Source organism: Lynx rufus, unplaced genomic scaffold (assembly GCF_022079265.1).
Source record: "Lynx rufus isolate CCGP_SWC_20201006 ecotype Redwood Valley unplaced genomic scaffold, mLynRuf1.p SCAF_11, whole genome shotgun sequence".
NCBI classification, from domain to species: domain Eukaryota; kingdom Metazoa; phylum Chordata; class Mammalia; order Carnivora; family Felidae; genus Lynx; species Lynx rufus.
In genome coordinates this window covers 54,678,820-54,691,427 of record NW_025814825.1, presented here as the reverse complement: position 1 = coordinate 54,691,427, position 12,608 = coordinate 54,678,820, and the positions used below count along the sequence as shown (strand labels likewise).

At 52.4% G+C, this 12,608-nt stretch overlaps 2 protein-coding genes across 2 annotated transcripts in view; both read left to right on the top strand.

Moving 5' to 3' along the window:
- The window catches only part of HSPA12A (heat shock protein family A (Hsp70) member 12A), a 69,573-nt gene extending 65,143 nt beyond the window's left edge, over positions 1-4,430 (top strand). Inside the window, exon 12 of the mRNA XM_047072440.1 lies at positions 327-4,430. Coding sequence (XP_046928396.1) covers positions 327-964 — 638 coding nt within the window. The 3' untranslated portion in view covers positions 965-4,430. The remainder of the gene's footprint in view (positions 1-326) is intronic.
- Positions 4,431-7,165: 2,735 nt separating this feature from the next.
- CUNH10orf82 (chromosome unknown C10orf82 homolog) lies at positions 7,166-12,608 on the top strand. The gene is made up of 5 exons (XM_047072792.1): positions 7,166-7,223; positions 9,886-10,104; positions 11,542-11,728; positions 12,236-12,336; positions 12,463-12,608. The coding sequence occupies exons 1-5, from the start codon at positions 7,166-7,168 to the stop codon at positions 12,606-12,608; spliced, it is 711 nt and encodes a 236-aa protein (XP_046928748.1).

Genomic DNA, 12,608 nt, shown 5'->3' with positions numbered 1-12,608 from the left:
TTCGTGGGTTCGAGCCCCGTGTTGGGCTCTCTGCTATCAGCTCAGAGCCTGCCTCAGATCCTCTGTCCCCTCTCTGCCCCGCCCCCACACTCTCTCTCTCTCTCTCTCAAAAATAAGCAAACATTAAAAAATTCTTAAAATTTAAAAAATAATAAAAAAATAAAATAAAGGCCAGCTCAAGAAAAATTCTGTCCAGCCAGCTCAGACCTGTCTGTCCCCCAGTGGGGCCACACGGTTTTGTCTATTTGCCGCATTCCTAGGCCACCAGTCCCCCTCAGCAGCTGGCTTTTGGTGATAGAGTGCTGTCCCTTCCTCTTTGCTTTCAGGGGACCTGTTTCAGAAACCCGAAGTGTCCACGGTCAAGTTCCTCTTCCTGGTGGGAGGCTTTGCGGAGGCACCCCTGCTGCAGCAGGCGGTGCAGGCTGCCTTCGGGGACAAGTGTCGCATCATCATCCCCCAGGACGTAGGCCTCACCATCCTCAAGGGCGCCGTCCTCTTCGGCCTGGACCCCGCCGTCATCAAGGTGCGCCGGTCGCCCCTCACCTACGGGGTGGGCGTGCTGAACCGCTACGTGGAAGGCAAGCACCCCCCCGAGAAGCTGCTGGTGAAGGACGGCACTCGCTGGTGCACCGATGTCTTCGACAAGTTCATCTCGGCCGACCAGTCGGTGGCCCTGGGGGAGCTCGTCAAGCGTAGCTACACCCCGGCCAAGCCTTCCCAGCTGGTCATCGTCATCAACATCTATAGCTCCGAGCACGACGACGTGAGCTTCATCACCGACCCGGGGGTAAAGAAGTGCGGTACCCTCCGCCTGGATCTCACAGGGACCAGCGGCACAGCCGTGCCCCCCCGGAGGGAGATCCAGACCCTCATGCAGTTCGGGGACACAGAGATCAAGGCCACAGCCATCGATATAGCCACCTCGAAGAGTGTCAAGGTTGGGATTGACTTCTTAAATTACTAACGGGCCCTCCCGCCGCCTGCCCCGCCCTTGGACCCGGCTCACCTGCATCTGCTGACCTCAACCCTGACTGTTCTTTCCCTGTCCTTGACCCTCAGCATCGCCCACCTGGATTTCAGCAGGGAAGATGGGAACCACCAGGGCTGGAAATAATCAGGGGTTTTCGAGGGCACACTGGAGTCAGAACAACTGTCGGAAATCGAGACTGAGGTTTGGGAATAAGAAATCCGAGGATCCTGGGAGAGCAGCTCGTTTTTATAGGTACAAAGTGGTGAAACCCGCACCCGCCAAGGGAATCGGTCCACTTCTGCAGCTGCGACTCAGCTTGCTTTGAACGCATCTCCGGTAAGCAGGACTCAGGATGCCTTGTCGCTGTCTTTCTAGGTTGGACGTGAGATCTCTGCGTCAGGAGGAGATTCTTCATCTATTTGAGACGTTTCTTTGTACGTTTCTTGGGGGATGGCAGTCAATATAAAATGCCACCCATCTGCAGTTAATTTCTTGTCATCACCATGTGATTGAATGTGGTGATTCAGCAGGAGCTTGGAGCATTTTTAGCTGGTAGGAGAAGACTGCCCACGCGGGGCACTATTTTAGGTTCTCGTAATTTGAATTCTGAATAGGTTCAGTGAGGAGTAACGATAGCCGGCTAATCGGCTAGGATTTGAGTGAGTGGGAGGACAGACACCTTAACTTTTCAGCAGGTGAAGACTTGCTTTAAGGGAAATGGACATTAAGGCACTGCTGACTTCTCCTGAGTCATATGCTGCGACATCGTTCCCCGGATGCCAGATGCTGACTCCTGGGTTCATAAGTGATTCGAGTTAACCTTAGTAGACTTCAGGTGTCAGGAAAGGAGCCTGCAGTCTGCGCTGTTCACATCAGCAAGCCCAGGATCTGGAACGGCTCCACACCTCGACAAGCGTACATGTTTTAAACTAACTCCCTCCTCACCGTCATCTCCCAGAGCGTTTCAGCCACGTAGTCCCACATTTCAGGAGGAATACACTCGTGATACATGGGTAGAGAATCTGCATTATGAAACGTTTCCCTGGAATCTTCAGTTTTTTTTAAGTGTATCTACAAGGAATTCCTAGATCTGTCCTTGATGAAGTCAGTCAGGTCTTTTTCAAAGCAGATTGACCTGTGGATCGCCCTCGTGCCTGGCCGCTTCTTAAAAGTGGGTTCCTGGAGCCTATTCCTTTTACAAATGGAAGCTGGGTCTTGAGGAGGGGGACCAGCGCCTGCGTTTTCAGTGGATACCACGGGGACTGTGGTTCCAGGGGAGTCCGGGAACTCCTGACTTTAGGTTTTGTTGCAAGCTGAAATCCTGACCACCAGCACCTGCAGTCTTCCAGTCTGGGGCTCCCTGACAGACAGACAAGTGAAGAATTGGGGTCTCACACTTTGCCCTTTGTGAGCGAGGCGGGGGCTCCCCCTGGCTTGGGGGTGGCGCTCACAAGAAGGGCCTGCGAGGGAAGAATGTTGGAAGGAAGGCACCCTGCAAATGGCCCGAGGGACCCACTGGTTTGTCTGCTGGGACTCATTCTGGTCTTAAATCACCGGAGGCATGCATAACGAATGAACAGAAGATGAGCTAAGGAACTAACTTTGAATGCAAGCTGGATTCACCCACCCGTTCCGTCGCCAATATGCAGATTTGACGCCGCTTTTCCAATGTCCTTTGAACACGTCTTCTTGTTCACGTGGCCTGCTGCAGAATTCCCTGCTCGAATGTGAAACTCAAACAAAGCACCGAACTGGAGAACGCTGGTCACATAACTTAGTAGCGGGATCTCGTGTCCAGGCATCAAGGTGTGTTTGCTAGGCTTGTCTTCTGCCTGCTCTGCTTCAAAAGCTACATGTTCTGGGTCTTTCTTTGATGTTGCCAGCCATACTCTACAAATAAGACTTTTTGATTTAGTTATAAGTAATATAATTTTATGTACATACAATATTAGAATATTGTACAGAATCTTTATTTCTACAATGTGCTTTTCTTGTCAAAAAAAAAAAAAGAAAGGAAAATGCTCTTTGAATTTTATTGATGACATTGCTGCCTTTTCATTTCCATGGCTTTATTTTTTAATTGCGCTTATCGATCTGTACCGATGCTAAGCTATGGACCGTGTATGCAAGGCCAAGCAATAGTCAGAGGTGCCAAGGGTCAGAATACTCTGGAAAAAGGGACAACGGCTGGATCAACAGCTTCGTCAGACCTTGCCTCACTTACATCCTTCCCAAAGGCTCACAGTTTTATGTTTAAAGGAGCATAATAATGTATCGATGCTCCTGTCCGGTCTTTGAGAGCTGGACATTCTGGTTCTATAAGCAACAGGACTGTGCAGAAAAGCCAACGAAACCTCTTTGCGTCCCTGCAGGGCTTATCAGCTTCTCGTGGGGCAGGGCGGTCACTCTGAGGGCAAAGTGGGGTCCGTGTGCAGCACCGTCAGGATGACAGGGTTACACGCAAGGAATCGAGTGGTGCACAAATCCAGCCTTTCTGCTGGATTAAGTGTGAAAGTAATTTAGTTGAGTCTTCCTTTTTGGCCACTGTAAGGCCTTCCCACCTTTGCATCAGGCATGTCTCCTTGTCTATGATTTCTCTTTAGTGAGTTGGTTGAAATTTGCACTCTTGGCAAATAGGTGATGGGGGGGGGTGATAACTTTACTGGACTTTCTTCTGGCCCCAGCAGTCGACCCGATTAAAGGGAATCCCCAAATCCATCCCCCCTCTCCCTCCCGCCCGTGGAATGACATATTCTAGAATAAGAACACTGGATGAATACGCTTGGACACGTTTTCTAATCTCAGAGAGTTTCTAAAAGGCCTGTTGTCATGACCGTCACTCAGATGTCCCTGTCCCTGGTATCTGATCATGTTTTGGAAGCAAAACTGTCAGAGATTTCCTTTATAACTGCCCTTTCTGTACACAGCAGGCATTGATAAATGCTGAATGACAGACCAGTGACAGACATAGAAGATAGGCAAGACAGGAGACATACAGGCACTTTTGCAGAGTGATGACTGAGACTGAGTCCAGATTACAGAGCCTGTCCTACCCCTAGAATGTTATTTAGATCAAGTTTAGCTTCTAGAGTCTAGGTCTGGTTAATTGCCAGGGTGGCAAAGAATCGCATGCCTCAATATAAACGGGAGTCAAAATGCATAATTAGTTGAAGATCGAATTTCACAGTTGTAGAGATGACGTCGCTGTGGTCAAGCTGCATATTTATGCTGGGAAATGACTTAAGTGGATGACTAGTATAAATGTCGTTGTCCGTTAGGTCACATCTCTCATCTGCTTGGACTATGGAATTTCATTCTAAAATATCAGCCACCGGGGTCTCATTCATTCACTACAGGATAAATTCACACTCCACAGAACCTTGCAGCTGTTCAAACTTGACGAGATTGTACCTGCAAACTCTGTCTTCACGGATGTCTAATAAAGCCAAACTCTGGATCTCGTGTGGCCCAAGTTGGTTTTTTTTTTTTTCCACTATGAATTTGTGAATGGAATTATAGATGCATCATCGCTGACTTCCCGCTCCACCCCATCTCCAGTGGAGACTGGTTTTCAGATCTTGTCCTCAATGTTGCAAGCTTTTTAGCTTTTTTTGAATTAACTTTCATTCCAACTAGACTGGCTCCATCCATGTTCGTGGGCCCCTAGAGAAAGTGGTCTAGCCACACAGAAGGCAGATGAGCCAGGGGGGCCTCTGACATCTCCACCACACTCAAATGAAGGGTGTTGAAAAAGAAGCAGAAATGTCTAGAACTGGTGCCTTGCCCTCTGGTATCCTAGCAGGCATGCCAAGCTGGCTGCTGTGTCTAGAGCCTCGAGTTTATTCCAGGCTCTATGTCTGGGTCGCCCTCTAGAGTTGGCTCTAGAAGCTTCTGGAGAGTCTGCGGTGGACTCCTAGGATGCTGAGGGAGGTCTACGTGGATTCTTCCTAAGTGGTACCTCATCTAAAGTTCACCTCCCAGGAAGCAGAGGCAGGGAAGGCTGGGGGATGCTGTACAACAAACCAGCTTACCGGAAAGTGGTGTTTTCGGTGGCCACGTTTCGGTTTTCTCAGGCAGTCTGTAAAGGTCCTCATTCCCTCTGTCTGGGTCACACAGTGGGCATCTTGGTTTCCATCCAATGAGATGAAGGCTCAGGTCCCCTTTAGTTCCCATAAAATAAGGACGATTAGAAAGGAGTGTGGACCCCACTTCCCTGTCCCCACTCCCCCTTCATTTTGGTGCATTGCCCCTTTCTGCAGCCCAACCTGTCCCAGGGGGGCAAGGGTGTCAAGGGAAATCTCCAGCCACGTAGGCTTCTCCTCCCCTCCCGGGCTGCTTCCCGTCCCCCCCGCCAGTCCCTCACACAGCCCTGACTCCTGGAGGAAGTCCCCATTGGGACCACCCGGCCCCAACCCAGACGGTGCCACTGTTTCCAGCAGTAAAGGCAGCTTTGACCTAGGTCCCCACACGTAGCGCTCTCCCCAGTTACAAAGCCCAGAGGGACTCAGCTGGGGGGAGATCACGTACCGAGAACGAGAAAGGAGAACAGCTTCCGAGACGAAATATTTACTGCGCCAAGCCCTGGATTTCATGCCGGGGGCCGACCTGGAGCGGGGGAGGCATCCGCCGCATCCGCTCGTGTTCATCCGCGCCCCCTGGCCCGTGGGCCCGAGGTGAGGTCGTGGGCAGGCGGGTTGAGCAAGGGGGAGGGGCATCCAGGAGTCCGGTCCCTCCTCCCCCACCTTCAGGGGTGGGGCGGGGGGGAGGGGGGTGGTGAGCGCACAAAGGCCAGAGGGAAGGCGAAGGCCAGGAGGGCTGTTGGCCGGTGGGCGATCCAGGCCCGCCCAGGTGAGGACGTGGAGTGGGCCGGAAAGAGGAAGTGGGGGGCTGTGACCTCGCTTTCCGACCCCTTCCCGGGCCCCCACCCCCAGCACACCTCCTCCCCACGCGCCTCCTCTCGGATTTCACGGCTCAGAGGAAGCCGCCCAGGCCACCACCCACCTGCGCCAGGTGCGGCCCACAGGCCAGGGCCACGCTTTGGGTAACAGTTACGCTATATAGGCCCTCAGGGTTTAGATGTCCGTCCTCGGGCGGGACAACCCTCAGACAAGTTACTTAGCTTCTCCGCGCCTTATTTTTCTCATCTGTAAATGGGGCACTCCCATGGGAACTCACCCTTAGGGCAGCTGTGAGGATTTGGCAAGAATACCGTCCCGGGTGCGCTGTGTCACAGCCAGTGTTCTGCAAATGTCCGAGTGTGTTCGAAATTCCCATCACTGCTGACTAAACCCTGACTGTGGCCCTCCCCCGGAGACCACGTGTCCTGGCGGTGAAGGCCTCACTTTTGAGAAGCGACCTGCTTGGCATTGTAGCCCTGGGCAACATCAACGGATGCCCAGATGCAGGAGCTGTCCCTTTTGAGGGGACCCAGGCCATCCTGGAAGAGGGCGGGGGTCTGGCTGGGGAGGCAGCATCCCGTCAACATGCTGCGGTGCCCCCCGCCCTACCTCTGCTCACCCATATTGGACTCTGTGCCCATCTTTGGGGACTTCTGAGCCCTTCCAGCCAGACCTTATTCGAATTCTTCATTGTTTAGCAGCATCCTTGGCCTCTAACTCACTAGATGCCAGTAGCACCGACCGCATACTCCAGGTGTGACCACCAGAAATGTCTCCAGACACTGCCAGGTGTCCTGAGGTGGCGTTGGGGGACAGCCGAAGTCACCACTGCCACCTTTTCCACCTGGAACCACAAAGGCCCTGGGGCTGGGGGTGCTTCTTCTCTTCCCTTTTCTGAGGTTCCGGAGTTGCACGTGGGGGCTTCTGGGTCCTGCTCATCTTTGTATTTCTAACCTCGTGACAGTTGTTGGCCACAGTGAGCGTACAGTTCACGATTGCTGGATGGATGGATGGATGGATGGATGGATAGCAGGTTGGGTGGATGGAGGAGGTCCCAGGAGGGGAGACACTGGGGGAGACACTGGGGGACATGTAAAAGGTGAACGCTCCTTGGTAGTAGGCCACTGGTTTTATCTGCTGGTTCTGTGTTAAGATGGCGGTGCTGGCTCCCTTTCCCAACCCCCCGGCGGGGTCATTCTCCTCCCAAGGACTCTAGCACACGTGTGAGTTCTTGAGGCCGGGACATTCGATTAGATCATTTCATTCCCTCTGCCCTTCGTTAACAGAGAGTGAAATCATGGAGTCTTCCTCCAAGACCTTCATGAGACACCTGCCAGTCACACCAGGCTACAGTGGTAAGTGGTGACGTGCCCTGCCGATGTGCCCGGCAGAACCGTGGTCCTGCTCACCGTCCCTGCCTTGGTCCGCTGTCCGTGTCTTTCTGGCCAGTTGGGCCAGTACAGACACGTTGGCTTCTTTAGGACCCTTGCGGAAAGCACTCCTTTGCCCAAGATGGCTGATAACGGGGTTCTGATGAATGGAGAGATACAACGTAGGCCAGATCTCCCAGGACGTGGCCTCGTACGCGGGAAACACCGAATGTCCCTTGAGTGCATTTGGACCAGGATAGACACACTGCTAAGGGGACAGACACAATGAATAAGCTGAGGCCCTGTCCTTTTTCCCAAGTCGAACTTTCTCAAGTGTTGCACGAAGGTTGTTCTTATGGGCCCATCCCTTCCTGTGTCCCCCAGAGGGAGAGTGGTCAAGTGCCCCGGTTTGTCTGGAATGGCCCTGGTTTCAGCACTGAAAGTCCTGTGTCCCAGGAAACCCCTAAGTCCTTGTCAAACGGGGATAATTGGTCATTCTACCCAATAGTGCTTCTCCTCAGGCTTCTGGGCTACGGGGGACTTACTAACTCACGTCCCTGTGACAGATGCAGTGGTCCTCATGGGCACTCCGCTCTCACAGATAGGTGTTCTTAGGAGAGGAGATGCACGGGGAATATTCCAAGGTGCCCAGCCTCACCCCTTATCCCACTGGCTGGTTAAGGGAACAGGCTTTGAGTTCTAACAAACTGAAGTTTCAGTCCCTGCGTGGCCACCGTGTGTGTGATTGTAAGAGTACTTTCTGTGGTAAGTATAAGTGTCTATTAAATGGGTATATTCGTTTCTTAGGGCTCTGTTTATTTTTTTTTAATTTTTTAAAAATACCTTATTTATTTTTGAGAGTGACAGAGTATGAGTGGGGGAGGGGCAGAGAGAGAGAGAGACACAGAATCTGAAACAGGCTCCAGGCTCTGAGCTGTCAGCACAGAGCCCGACGTGGGGCTAGAACTTGTGGACCATGAGATCATGACCCAAGCCAAAGTCGGACACTTAACCGACTGAGCCACCCAGGCGCCCCTCTTAGGGCTGTGTGTGAAACAACAGATACTTACTCTCTCACAGCTCTGGAGGCTAGCAGTCTGAAATCCAGGTTTGGTTGGATCATGTTCTCTCCGAAGGCTCTAGAGGAGGGCCCTTCTTTGCTTCCAGTTTCTGGTGGCCCCCGCTGTTCCTTGGCTTGTAGCATCACAGCTCCAATCTCGACCCCCATCTTCACACTGCCCTGCATCTCGGAGTCTCTTTCTCAACCCCCTCTCCCTTCTCTTATAATGGAGTATAAGTATCCTAAGAAGCTAAAGTGTCTGTCCTGGCGAGTCAGTTGGCCAGACATAGTGGACTAAGGCAGAGACAGATGAATTTAGGGCGCATCCTCAGCCAAGGATAATCTCATTTCCCAGTCTTTCATTACGGCTGCAAAGACCTGTCAGGTAAGGTCCCATTCGCAGGTCCCAGGGGTTAGGACTTGGGCACAGCTATTTGGGAGACACAAGTCAGACCTCTACACAGGATAATGATAGATTTCTCATCAGATTGTTGTGAGGTTGGAAGGAGCCAGCGCACAGGCTATTTAAGACGTCCCGGCCCTTAGTAAGACTCGGCGAGCGTAGCTTGTGGTCCCCCGTGTGTGTGCACATATACAAGTACATAAAATCTCTGCAGAGCAGGGGAAGCCCTGGTGGCAGGGCCCCTTGGTTTCTATGGTCTCTCCCCCACCACACTGGGTATCTTTTGACTGCCCCAGGGTTGGGGACACTGGCTGGTGGATGGAGAACTTCAAGATCAGTTTAGAAATTAGATTCTTCCAGAAGCAGCTTCTCGCAGGGCGTAGGAGGCAGGGTTTCTGCTTTTAACTCTGTGGTCAGGTTTTCTTAGGGAAAAAGGCAAAATGTCCGGGCCCCGGGAACGAGTGAGGGGTATTTATGTATTTATCTATCTAGCCATTTAAAACAAAATTCTTAACCAGTTTTCCCTCATCCGTTCTTTAAAAAAAAAACAAACAAACACAAAAAGAGTTTTATTGTGACAATATTATAGTCCCTAGGATTCAGCATCTAGTTTAAATAAACACTTGTGTTTTACCCATACTAATAGTAATGATTACATGTTATTTTGTGGGAAATGGCAAAAAATTGTTCCAGGGGGGTGGGCCTCACAGATAATGAATTTACCTTTTTGTGTAATGGGTCTCAGCTTTTAATAAGCCCGCAATTTCCCTCGACAGTCCGACAAAAAAGATCCCAAATTGCATTTGGGATGTGTCAAGGAAAATAAGCTTTCTCTCTAAAAAGATGAAATAATTTCAATTACTCCTCAGACTATCATTTTGGCCCATTAAATGCTTTCCCCATTTGCTGTTCAGACTGACATCAGGGGCTTTGCTATCAAAGAATATGACTGTCATCGTCTTTGTCGAAACGGGCCGTCCCTCCCCAGCTCCGAGGTCATTTTTTTTTTTGTGGCCTGGGGAGGGCCCGGCGCAGCGCAAACAGCCCCGCTTGTGTTAATGGCCTTTGGGAAAACGCAGTGTCGTTGGCCCAGGAAGAAATGCCAAGTGGCGGGCTGGGGTTCCAGGGAGTTTCTGCAGGTTCTAATTGCCTCGCTGAAGGCCCTGATGCATCGGCTCTTGCAGGCTTCGTGCCCTACCTTAGCTGCCAAGAATCCACCAGCAAGGACAACATGTCCCACTGCCTGAAAACCTTCCAGGAAAGCACACGGCGATATAAACACCAGCTGGAGGAGTTTCGCTGCTCAGTGGCCACTGCCCGGAAGCTGAAGCCCGTTTGCTCGGAGGAGACGGTCCTGCGGGAGCTGCATCAGTATTATCGGCAGTATCACCCCCTGAGTTTGGGTACTGGCTCCCGGAAACCTGCCCCCTTCCCCCCTGGACACAAGTGCAGGGCCCGGCAGGCCCCAGGGGACACAGAATCCAGCACCCGTGCCAAATCCCCAGGTGGTGGTGCGGGATGGAAAGGCTTGGTCTCATAAGATGAGAAAGAAACGTTTCTTGGGGGGGCAGAGGGACACGGTCCCGGTCGGGCAAGAGGGTGCTGGGAACTGAGACCCCGGGCAAGTCACCAGGAGTGTTGGGACCTCACCTGCCCTCTCAGTACGTACGTACACGTGTTAGCTGCTTTGTGCTGGGCACCGTTGTTTCATGAACCGCGACGTCAGTGCTGTGACGGCGAGACTACGATTCCCACTTTAGAGACGGGGAAAGTGAGTCTGCAGAGGTGGTGGCGACCCTTGTCTGAGGTCAGACCTCGGCTCGAACCCGGCTCTTCCAGGTGCTAGCTGGGTGGGAAGGGGTTGGCCCTGAACAACAACCACAAAAGCGATGACAGAAACAACTGACGACGTGATCACGTGTAACGCTAATCACAGCCATGATTTGCCATAGACCATTTTTAACGTCTAAAGGCCTATAGGAAAAGTATCAAACTCCAGAACTGCCTTTATTATTATTATTACTCTAATTGCTTGGGGTGGCAGACTCACATGCGTGTTGTGCTTTAAAGTTTTCCAAGCCGTAACATCTGCCTTCAGAGTTTAGGATTTAGCCCAGTTCTGTGACTGTCTGCTGAGTGACGTAGGGCACATTGCTTCCCCTCTCTGGACTACAGCTCCTTCATCCAGTGCGGGGAAGGATGGCCTAGAGGCTCCCTACGGTGCGCTCCCGCTCTGAGGTTCTGGGACTCGGTGGCCTAATTCTATTCTGACAGCAGCTAGAAGAGGCAGGCGGGCAGTTACCTTTCATCTCGCGGATGTGAAGTCGCTCAGGGTCAGCGCCAGAGTCACTCGTGACCTGAAGGCACTTTCCTGGTGCTCAGCCTGGTATGCTTCCTTCTGACCCGGTTGCTTCTCCTGATTCCTTTACGCGCACGGTCAGAGTGCAACGTGGGAAGCTTCCTGATTAATCTGAGAGAGGAGCAGGATCTGTTGAAGGGGGAGAACTAGAGAATCAGACAGACGCAGGCTTGAAGCCTGGCCCTACCACTCCCTTGCCGCGTGACCTTGGCCAAGACGCTCTTCACTTCTTTAAGGTCTCGGTTCTTCCTCTGTGAGGTGTAGGTAATTACGGCGTCAAGTTCTTACAGTTCGTGAGAGAATGAAATGGGAGGGTATTTGCAAGGCCCCTGCCAAGGTGCCTGCTACTGGGTGTCGACCAACCCGCGATAGCTGCCCTTAGCACGTCTGGGGGCCTCTCGGGGTTCGCCAGCGTAGCTGTTGGGGTGCCAGCTCACTGTGTGGCTTCTCAAAGCCCTCAGAAAGCACGGGGTCTTTACAGAATGCAAACACGTAAAGAAACCTCTCCAGGAGCCTCCAATCCCCGGCTGGGCTGGCTACCTCCCGAGAGCCAGGGTCACGGAATTAGGCTGTGCCACGAGGTACACTGTGATGGCCAGAAACTGCTACAGAGACTTCCTGGACCTCGTGGAGCAGGCCAGGAAGGCACACCTGAAGCCATTTGAGGAGTAAGTCTGGCTTGGGCCGTGGCCGTGGGTGACAGGAACTGGGGCGAGAGCAGTTGTCGGGCTGGGGCGTTCCCGGATGCCCCATCCCAGCTCTAGGGGGCCTTTGATTTGTTTTACAGAAGGGGCCTCGTTTGTAACGGGGGCCTTCAAGGTGGGCCGCTCCCCTCCACTCCCCACCCCACCCGCCATTTTCCAGAAGCCCTGCTTGCGGTCCTGGCTGGTTTGCAGGGCAGAGGCTGGGAGGAAAAACCAACAGGGCCACGTGTCCTGGCAGCCACCTACGGCCCGAGGGCACTGGGGGAGGGACATGGTGTGGCACCGCATAGGGCAGCTCTTTGGCCTCAGTTTTCCCTTCTGCAAAATGGAAATACGATAATCCTTTCATTTTAGGATGAATCGTAAGGACTAGAAAGAAACACGCTGTGCTCACGCAGGACGTGCAGAGATGGTATTTTTTCTATTATTAAAAAAAAACAAACGAGTAAGTCTATGACTTCTGTTCTTCAGAATATATGGAGTCGGGTCCACACAGCCTCCTTCTGCTCCTTCTCCAAAGGTTTTGCAGCACCAAGGGCTATTGCCAAAATATCCGGAGTTTTCTATCCCAGGTAAGGGGCGGGGGGGAGTCCTTCTTGCCTTCCTACTCCTTTTAAAAGGGGGATGAAATGTTTGCGGAGCCTCCCTGCTTAGCTGGGCCATCTGCCTGCACCTGGTGGGGACGGTTTCTCTTCCAGGTGGTAGCTGTCCTGCCCACGGAAGACCCCTGACAGAGGACCCCAGGCCTCCAGTGACGTGTGGCTGTGCCCAGAGATCAACCGTGTCCTGCAACGGGAAGATTTATCTAGAGCCTCTGTCCTCAGCAAAGTATGCAGAAGGCTGA

Bases quoted from the DNA above. Each gene is read 5' to 3' on its own strand.
- CUNH10orf82 (XM_047072792.1), top strand. From the start codon at position 7,166: ATGGAGTCTTCCTCCAAGACCTTCATGAGACACCTGCCAGTCACACCA. The intron at 7,224-9,885 runs GTAAGTGGTGAC...CGGCTCTTGCAG, and splicing joins AGTCACACCAGGCTACAGTG to GCTTCGTGCCCTACCTTAGC. The intron at 11,729-12,235 runs GTAAGTCTGGCT...TCTGTTCTTCAG, and splicing joins CACCTGAAGCCATTTGAGGA to AATATATGGAGTCGGGTCCA.